Source organism: Cuculus canorus, unplaced genomic scaffold (genome assembly GCF_017976375.1).
Source record: "Cuculus canorus isolate bCucCan1 unplaced genomic scaffold, bCucCan1.pri scaffold_132_arrow_ctg1, whole genome shotgun sequence".
In the NCBI taxonomy this organism is placed as follows: Eukaryota; Metazoa; Chordata; class Aves; order Cuculiformes; family Cuculidae; genus Cuculus; species Cuculus canorus.
The window spans coordinates 13,971-22,862 of NW_026527771.1; the positions used below are offsets into that span (position 1 = coordinate 13,971).

The following is an 8,892-nucleotide window of genomic DNA, read 5'->3' on the forward strand; positions in this document are numbered from 1 at the left end:
GGAGGAGATGTGGATGTGACCCGGGTGAAGGAGAGCAAGGGGGGTGAGTTTGGCATTGGAGAGGTTCAGCTGGTGCCTGACCGGCAGCATGGACAGCCTCTGCTCTGCTGAAGCTAGGACAGGAGCTGGAGAATTTCCAGTTTGCCTTGTTTTTCCAGGGTGTTAGGAGGAAGTGAAGATGTTCGAGTGTTCTGTGAGCATGTAAAAAGCATTCAGGGACCACGATGGCTTTAATGAAATTAAATATCTTGAAAAGACTCCAATCTTTCCTGAAAAGAAAAGTGCTTTAATAGTGTGGAAGAGTTGGAAGTTGTGAACAAATCTGGCCAGCTTCACTCTAGGAATTAAAGCTGGGTCAGAAAAAAATGTGAGGAAAGCCGGAATTCATCACTCTCCTGCTCTGCACTGGCAGGGGGGAGACCTGATGGGGCTGTAGATGTGGGGAGGGATGGACGGGAGCCAACGCGGTGGGGAGGGCAGTGGCAGCTGCGGGGTTTAATGGGGACTGAGCTACCAGGGCCACCACAGGGCTCGATGGGGACTGAACCCCCTCCTGTGGGGCTTACTGGGATGAGACCCCCCTCTAACACAGGGCTCAACAGGGACTGCGCTGCCGGGGCCACCGTGAAGCTTAACGGGGTCCCAGTCCCCCACCACGGGGATTAACGGGGACCACCACGATCATAGGGCTTAATGAGAACCGGGCTGCCAGGGCCACTATGGGGATGAAGGGACGCTGGATGTCCGCCCCTCCCCCCCCCCCCCGTGCTTAACGGGTCCCGATGGGTACGAACTGCCTCGCCTGGACCCGCCCCCCTCCGCACAACAGCCAATGGGAAGACCAGACTCGGCATCCAGGCCACGCCCCCTCGGCCTCTCAGCCAATGGGCAGTCGCGGCCACGCCCACTCGCTGCCCTGGCGACGGGGACGCGCTCAACCGTCTCTCACTCTGCCTCTCGAGGTGGAGCGTCCCGGACGCAGGAGTGCTGAGCTCCCGCTCTCGGACGGCCTTTGGCGAATTTGCGAGAGATACGCGGAAGCGCTGAGGTTCAACCCTCATTCGACGACAAAAGGAGTGCAGAGGATCCGCAGCTGCCGCCCTCGTTCCGTCCCAGAGGAGGAGCGACGAGGCGCGGGGGCTCTGCCCCCGTTCCGCCCCCGTTCCGCCCTCGAGAGGAGGAGCGAGGAGGCTCTGCCCTCTGTTCCTCCCTCTGTTCCCACCCCAGCGGAGGAGCGAGGGAGGCTCCGCCCTCGTTCCGCCCTCGTTCCCCCCTGAGCGGAGGAGCGAGGAGACAGCGCGCTCTGTCCCTCCCCCCTGTTCCACCCCGGGAGGCGGAGGAGCGCGGAGGCTCTGCCCTCGTTCTCCCTTTGTTCCTCCCTCTGTCCCACCCCGGCAGGAGGAGCACGAGGGCTCCGCCCCGGGAGGCGGAGGAGCGCGGAGGCTGTGCCCTCGTTGGAGCGAGGGAGGAGCGCGATGCCGCCCCCTGTGAGCCCTCGTTCCGCCCCCGTTCCACCCCGGGAGGCGGAGCGCGGGGACACGGGGCGGGTCCGGTGGCGCCGGTCTCCCTTGCGGAGCGGCGACACGTGCGCGGAGCGGCGGCGACGCGGATCGGTGAGCGTAGCGGGGCGGTCCGGGACGGCCGGGACGGCGCCGCGGCGGCAGGGGCGGGGGGGGGCGGGGCGGGAGGCGCTCGGGGACCGCGGAGGGGACCGGATGGGGCGTCCGGGGGGTGCGGGGGAAGGCGAGAGGTCGGGTCCGTTGCCGTGGCCACGGGACGCAGCGCCCCGGAGCGGAACGCTCTGGCGCCCACCCCGCCCGCTCGACCGACCCCTCCGTTCCCCGCAGCCGCCGGGCAGCGCCATCGCCATCGAGGAGCAGCTGGAGTTCGGCAAGGATGGGCGAGAGCTGCACCAGGAGCTGGCCACGCCGTTCCAGGCGCCGCAGCAGAAGAAGATGGAGGTGGAACCCACCGAGCACAGCACCTCCGAGGAGCTGAACCGTCTGCAGGGTAAGGACGAGCTGCTCAGCCCCTGCAAGGAGGCTGCTGACAGCCCTGAGCCTGCCCAGCAGCGTATGTAGAGAGGGCGAGGGGAGCCCTCCCTGCAGCCCACACCTCGCCGCTCACCACCTTTCTCTCCCCACAGGCAGCGAACATGTCCCATGGATGCAAGGCGACGGGATCCCTCTGCCAAAGAAGGTGCTTTTCCCCGTGGAGCGCCTCTCCATGCAGTGGCAGCGGACCCACCAGATCGGCGCCGGGCTGAAAAACTTGGGGAACACGTGTTTCCTCAACTCCACCGTGCAGTGCCTCACCTACACGCCTCCGCTCGCGAACTACCTGCTGTCCAGGGAGCACAGCCGGACCTGTGAGTGGGGAGGAGTGGCTCTGGCGAGGGTGTGTGGGTGTCAGGACGTGCCTTGTCTGCTCCCTCCTGCCTCGTTTCTCCATCAAGAGATCGTTCCTGTGTCCATTTGACTTTTCGCAGCCACAGCAGCATTGCCAAGCTGTGCCTCCTTTTGTCTGGGAAGGCGTTGACTCTGCTGGGCATACCCAGGACTAAGACTGGTCCAATGGGACCTGCTGGCTTTGTGGGGGCTGAGCAGTCTCTGCCTGTGGGGACTGCGTGAAGTCACCCACAGGGCAGAAGACGGCGCACCGACAGGCGCTGCTGGTTCTGGGGGACTTTGCCAGGGGGTGTCCTGGTGTGCACTGCTCCAAGCTGTGACAAAGGGGAGCCTGCGGCGCTCCGGCCCTGTCCTTAGGGCTCTGGTGGGATTGGCCCTGGGATCTGTTTTCCATCCACATGGATGTTGTCCCGCCTGGGATGTTGCAGCAGCCGGTGCTGCGACGGGGGCTGCGTCAGCTGGGGGTGGCATGTGCTGCTCCCTGCAAAGCCAGGATGGCCCCGAACTGCACCACAGCACCAAGCTCATTGGGAAGACGGAGTGTGGCTGAGCTGTACTGGACCAGAGATCCTCCGTCCCGTGGACTGCCTCCATCTCTCCTGGCTCTGTCCCCAACGTCTTCTCTCCTGCTTCAGGCCAGCAAGGGGAGTTTTGCATGCTGTGCACTATGGAGAAGCACATACTGCAGGTTTTCAGTAGCAGCGGCAGCGCAATACAGCCCACGTCCTTCGTCAGAAACATCAAGAGTAAGGATAGCTGTGCTCCCCTTTCATAGCCATGCAGGGCAACAGTGAGCGATGCAGGAGCAGAACCTTTGAGATCAGGACAGGTCTTGGCAGACTGCTCTTCAGAGCTGACGCTTGGAGCCTGCCAGGGGCTGCGTGGGGCTTCTCCTGTGGCCAGCCTGAGTCTGACATCTGGTTTGGGTTGAGGGGGCTCAAGCCCCATGTTCCCTGCCCTGAGGGAGGGAGAGAGGGAGGAAGGGAAGGAGGGAGGGAGAAAAGGAAGGCCTGCCTGTGTTTGAGCGCGTGCTGGGACTGAATCCTCCCTCTCCTACAGAGATTGCCACGCACATCCGCTTAGGCCGCCAGGAGGATGCACATGAGTTCCTGAGTTTCACCATCAATGCCATGCAGAGGGCCTGCCTGGATGGCTGTACCGAGTACGTGGGGCCCCTTGACAGCCCGTGCTGCTGTTCTCTGCTGTCCCCTCACTGTTCCCGTGTGCCTGTGGGAGGGGACTGTGGGGTGAACGTGTCCCCCGGGTTGGCTTGGAGTGAGGTGCTGCCTCCGGGGCGCAGCTCTGCCCCACGGTGACACAGCTCTGGGCTGCTGTCTGCCTGCTCCCTTGCCCTGACTCCTCTGGCCCAGCATAGCTGAGCTCCTCTCACCAAATCCTAAGGGTGCGTTGGGTTTAGGATCCTGTCCCAGGTGCCAAGCAATCCAGGTGTGATTCCTAGTTGAGCCCCGTCTCTGTGGCTGCGGGTGGGAGGGCTTCCTGGGAGGCCTGTGTCGCGGGAAGCTGCGTTGTCTTTGCCTGCAGTGCCCAGCGCGGAGCTCCAGGCAGGGGTTTGTGCTGCTTTGAGCAGCCTGGTGCCACCCCTTGAGCTGTGCCACGCGGGGAGCAGAGTGACAGGGGCTGTGACTCGCCTGCTGCCAGCTCTCTGCTGGCCAGAACACAGCGGGGAGGTGTCCTGAGGGCACAGCGGTGGCCCGTGGGGTGGCCGCTGCGGAGGGGCGGTGTGAGATACGGTGCTGCTGTCTCTAGGTTGGATCAGCAGAGCCAGACCACAACGCTGGTTCACCAGATCTTTGGTGGCTTCCTGCGGTCGCGTGGTGAGTGCTGGCTGCCGGGGCCTGTAGCTGTCGGGGCTGCTGCTTCCCCGAGAGCCTTGCAGGAAAAATCTTTTGGGAAAATTACTAAGTATGTGTAAATTATCTGGAGCTGCAGCTGGTCCATCGTGCAATCCCTGCGGGCCAGTGATGCCTGTGGTGGAGATGGCAAAAGCTGTTGGCTGTGGGTCCCCAGCTCCTTGCCACCAGCAAAGGAACCCGTGTTGCCAGCTCTCTGGCAACTCTTGCTGCCCCTACACAAAGTGGAATTGCCGGCCTTCGTCCTTGCCAGGTGGTGAATCCTGGTGCCCAAAGGCGGAGAGGGGGAATCCTGCACTGCCTGCGCTGTGCTGAGATGGTGGTGGGTGCTGGCGTTGTGTCAGGGAGTGCTCATGGCTTTTTCTTTTGCAGTGATGTGCAAAGCGTGCAATTGGCCCTCGGACACCTATGAACCCTTCCTGGACCTGGCGGTGGAGATTGAGGTACTGTGTCAGGGTGGCGATGGGGAGGAGCTCAGCTCTCGGAGGGGCTGTTGCGGCAGCTGCATCGTTAGTGCCTCAGGGTTCCTTAAGCTGCTGCTGTCAAGTCCCAGTGCAGGCGGCAGGGAAGCAGATACTGTTGTTACGCTGCCTCCTACTGTGTGTTGTCTCTTGGGCCAGTGTCTGGGAAGGGAGCCAGGCTGTCGCGTGGACAGGCCGCTCGTGCCCTGACCTCTCCTCTGTCCTTGCAGGAAGCTGAAAGCATCGAGCAGGCACTGAAGTTGTTTGTGAGGCCAGAGATGCTGTGCGAGGAGAACGCCTACATGTGTGACAAGTGAGTGTGTGGGCCTGTGCCAGGGGGAAGCAGGCAGGGCTTCTCTACCTGCTCCATGGCTAAACCGGGAGGTACGTGGCCATGGAAGCGTTCACTGGAGCCGCTTGGCCAGGGCTGGCAACCACCTGGCAATCACAGTTCCATCTGCCGTGGAACAGCTGGAATAGCTCGAGCTCTTTCTGTGCAGGTGCAAGACCAAAGTGCAAGCCATCAAACGCTTCAGCATCCACCGAAGCCTCCAGTGTTCTTCATAGTCTCGCTGAAGCGCTTTTCCATCTTCAGTGGAGGCAAAATCAAGAAGGTGAGTACTTGGCACTGCAGAGCTGGGGCTGTCTCCTGGCCCAAGGCCCTGTGGCCCAGAGCAGGGTGGGAGGTGCACGGTGCGAGCTCTGCTGCAGCCCTTCTCCAGCTGTGCAGTGGTAGTTGAGCTGGTCCTGGTGTCTTGCTCACTGTGACCTCTGTCCGGGGAGAGCGAGCCCTCCTCTCTCAAGACAGGGGACTCGGAGGACAGCTGAGCTGTTGCTCGGGCAAGAAAGTGGTCTGTTGTGCGGGCTCCTGAGATGTCGTCTCTCCACAGGAAGTGACATACCCTGAGGTCTTGGACATCCGACCTTACTTGTCAGAGGACAAAGGGGACCCGATGAATTACGACCTCTACGCCGTGCTGGTGCACTCTGGGTACTCCTGCCGCTCAGGGCACTACTACTGCTACGTGAAGGTGAGCCCAGTGCGCTCTCTTGGCACCTGCTCTGGGCTGGGTGCCGGTGGGTTCTCTTTTGCGAAATCCCCTTTCCTAGCCCTGAGCCACCTGTGGGTTTTGTGGAGCAGAGCTCTGCCACTGGGCACCGTTCCTGCTGCTCTTCAGGCCAGGAAGGTCCCCAAATGCAACCCAACCTCGTTCTCTCTTCTTCTGCAGGCCAGCGATGGGCAGTGGTACCAAATGAATGATGCTGTTGTCTGCCTCACCAACCTCAAGGTGGTCCTGAACCAGCAGGCCTATGTGCTTTTCTACGTGAGGTGAGAGCACCCGGTGTCTCCCAGCCCCACTGGCCACTGCTCTCGGCATTTGGGACAGGGCTGGTAGCACGAGCCAGGGTGTGGGACGGAGCTGGCTCAGAGCAGGGAGGCAGGGAGAGGTCCAGCCCTTGTGGATCAAGCACTCTACGTCAAGAGCAGCTCACCTCCTTGTTTCTTTTGTGCATCTCTGAGGAGAGTGTTGCAGGCGCCCCCCTCACACTTAACACATATGCTTCTCTGCTTTCACCAGAACACCCGGCACCAGCAAGAGCTTTGAGGAACCCATTGCCGAGGCTGTGTCCATCGCGCCCAGCCAGCCAGTGATGGGCCAGGTGAGTCCCGGAGCTCGCTTCCTGGGAGCTGCTGCCACTCTGTCCACTCTGCAAGGGCAGGGCTGGCAGCTTTGGAGGAAGGTGGGCACAAGGGAGGACCGTTTGCAGGAGAGACCCTGCTGAGCCAAGGGTTCCTGGGTGAGCCGTGCCCCTTGAATTCCCTCCTCACTGAACTTCTGTCTGTCTTTCTCTTTGTCTAGAAACCAGAGACGCAGCCTGCAAACAAGCTGTCTGGGCAGGAGGAGGTTGGGGTGTCTGTGCCCTGTAGAACATGCAGTACAGGGCCAAAGCTTCCCACTTCCTCCAAGCTGCTGCAGGAGCTCCGAAAGTACCTCTCTGCTGTGCCTGGGGTCAAGCCACCTGCTCCAGAAGGCTCCAGGCGGGCTAAATTGAAGAGGTCCCTGTTGGCCGTCAGTGCTGTGGAGCAGAGCAGCTCCACATCACCACCAGCAGCCAAGAAGCTGGCACTCTCTGCTGAAAAGGTGAGTCTGAGTTTCTGCCCAGTCTTCAGTAGGCACCTTCTGATTCTTCTTCTGCCACCTCTCACTTCCTTCCCCAGGCTGCCTGTCCCCCTCCCCTTTCTCTGGGCTCCCCTTTTTCATTTTCTCCTCTTGGCTTACAGAATCTCTTCTTTAGACCACCAAGTTTTTATTCATGTCCATAACTACAGGGCAGCACTCCGGAGGCGGTGAGCAGAGATGACCGTTGCACACAACTTCAGCTGCAGCTTCCAGAGCAGATGCACCCCACGGACACCACCCACCCTGACTCCACTTCCCAGCCTTCTGGCAAGTTGAGGTGAGTGGTGCCAGCTGCTCCCAGGCAGCAAGGCCAGTAGCAATCTTCCGATAGTCCATGAAGCAACTGCCTGGCCTGGCAGCTGGCTCGAGGAGTGATCTTGGCAGCCGGCTCTTCTGTTCTCCTGGGCTGTCAGGGCTCGCTCTGGATCCCGGAAGCAGGGCGGTGCCTCTGACTGTTAGCACAGGGTGGGAGGGAGCTTTGCAAGCCCTCGCCATGTTCTGGTGTCCCCTGGGATGAGGAGGCACCAGCCTGGTCTAGATCTTCCTCTGGGTCTCCCTTGTAACCTTTGCCATCAGCATGTGCTGCAGCAACACTTGCTCCTTCCCTGTCCCCCGTGGGACAGCGTGTGCTCTGTGTGGGGCTGGCGTGGGGCAGGTCATCGTGTGCGCTTGCAGCTGCTGCCCTAGAGCAGGGTCTAATTCAGGTTTTGTGGCTGTGATGGCAGCAGTTGAGTGCTGTGCTCGTGCATCTCGGGATGGTGAGGAAGGGAGGGGCTCCACTCGGGGCCTGGCTTTCAGACCGTGTCTGCGTCTTTTCTTGTCTTTCAGCACATCTTCATCTGCGCTGAAAGTGCTGAATGCAGAAAAGCCTCCTTTGAAAATCATCATCAAATTATCAGCCCTTGGGGACCTCAGCTCCGTGCTGAAAAAGCGCCACCATAGGGCAGACGGCAGCCCTCAATCTCAATCTGTTAATGGCGAAGATGACACCTCCAGCCCGCCCAGAAAGAAGAGCTGCACGCCCGGGAACTCGGTGTCCATCACGGGGGAGGAGGCAGGCAAGAGTGCCAGTGGTGGCCAGAAGGAGCCAGGCTGCCAGCGGTTGGGTGCAGAGCACAAGAAGCACAAGAAAAAGAAGAAGGACAAGAAGAAGAAGAAGGACAAGAAGAAGAATAGGGAGAGGAAGAAGAAGAAGAAGGAGAAGGAGAAGAAGAAGAAGAAGGACAAGAAGAAGAAGAAAGAGAAGAAGAAGAAGAGGAGGAGAAGGGCTCTGTCTTCCGGCAGGTGAGGGGCTAGAGTCTTTTCTGTTTGTACAGCAGCTTGCAGCTGCTGCCCTAGAGTAGGGTGTTATTTAGATTCTGTGGCTGAGATGGCAGCAGTTGAGTGCTGTGCTCGTGCATCTCGGGATGGTGAGGAAGGGAGGGGCTCCTACTCGGGGCCTGGCTTTCAGACCATGTCTGCATCTTTTCTTGTCTTTCAGCACATCTTCATCTGAGCTGAAACTGCCGAATCCGTAAAAGCCTCCCTTGAAAATCATCATCAAATTATCAGCCCTTGGGGACCTCAGCTCCCCTCTGAAAAAGCGCCACCATAGGGCAGACGGCAGCCCTCAATCTCAATCTGTTAATGGTGAAGATGACACCTCCAGCCCGTCCAGAAAGAAGAGACGCACGCCCGGGAACTCGGTGTCCATCACGGGGGAGGAGGCAGGCAAGAGTGCCAGTGGTGGCCAGAAGGAGCCAGGCTGCCAGGAGTTGGGTGCAGAGCACAAGAAGCACAAGAAAAAGAAGAAGGACAAGAAGAAGAAGAGGGAGAAGAAGAAGAAGAAGGAGAAGAAGAATAAGAAGGACAATAAGGAGAAGAAAGAGAAGAAGAAGAAGAGGAGGAGAAGGGCTCTGTCTTCCAGCAGGTGAGGGGCTAGAGTCTTTTCTGTTTGTACAGCAGCTTGCAGCTGCTGCCCTAGAGTAGG

At 60.1% G+C, this 8,892-nt stretch overlaps 1 protein-coding gene across 1 annotated transcript; it reads left to right on the forward strand.

Annotated features, from left to right (window-relative positions):
* The first annotated feature begins 1,475 nt into the window (after window positions 1-1,475).
* On the forward strand, window positions 1,476-8,440 carry LOC128850641 (ubiquitin carboxyl-terminal hydrolase 36-like). The gene is given in 16 exon segments (XM_054055611.1): window positions 1,476-2,010; window positions 2,147-2,368; window positions 3,044-3,154; window positions 3,468-3,570; window positions 4,176-4,243; window positions 4,652-4,722; window positions 4,971-5,053; window positions 5,241-5,295; window positions 5,298-5,354; window positions 5,631-5,771; window positions 5,970-6,070; window positions 6,321-6,402; window positions 6,603-6,884; window positions 7,073-7,200; window positions 7,752-8,024; window positions 8,404-8,440. Coding segments are annotated over 16 exon segments (2,349 nt in total).
* Window positions 8,441-8,892: the final 452 nt, after the last annotated feature.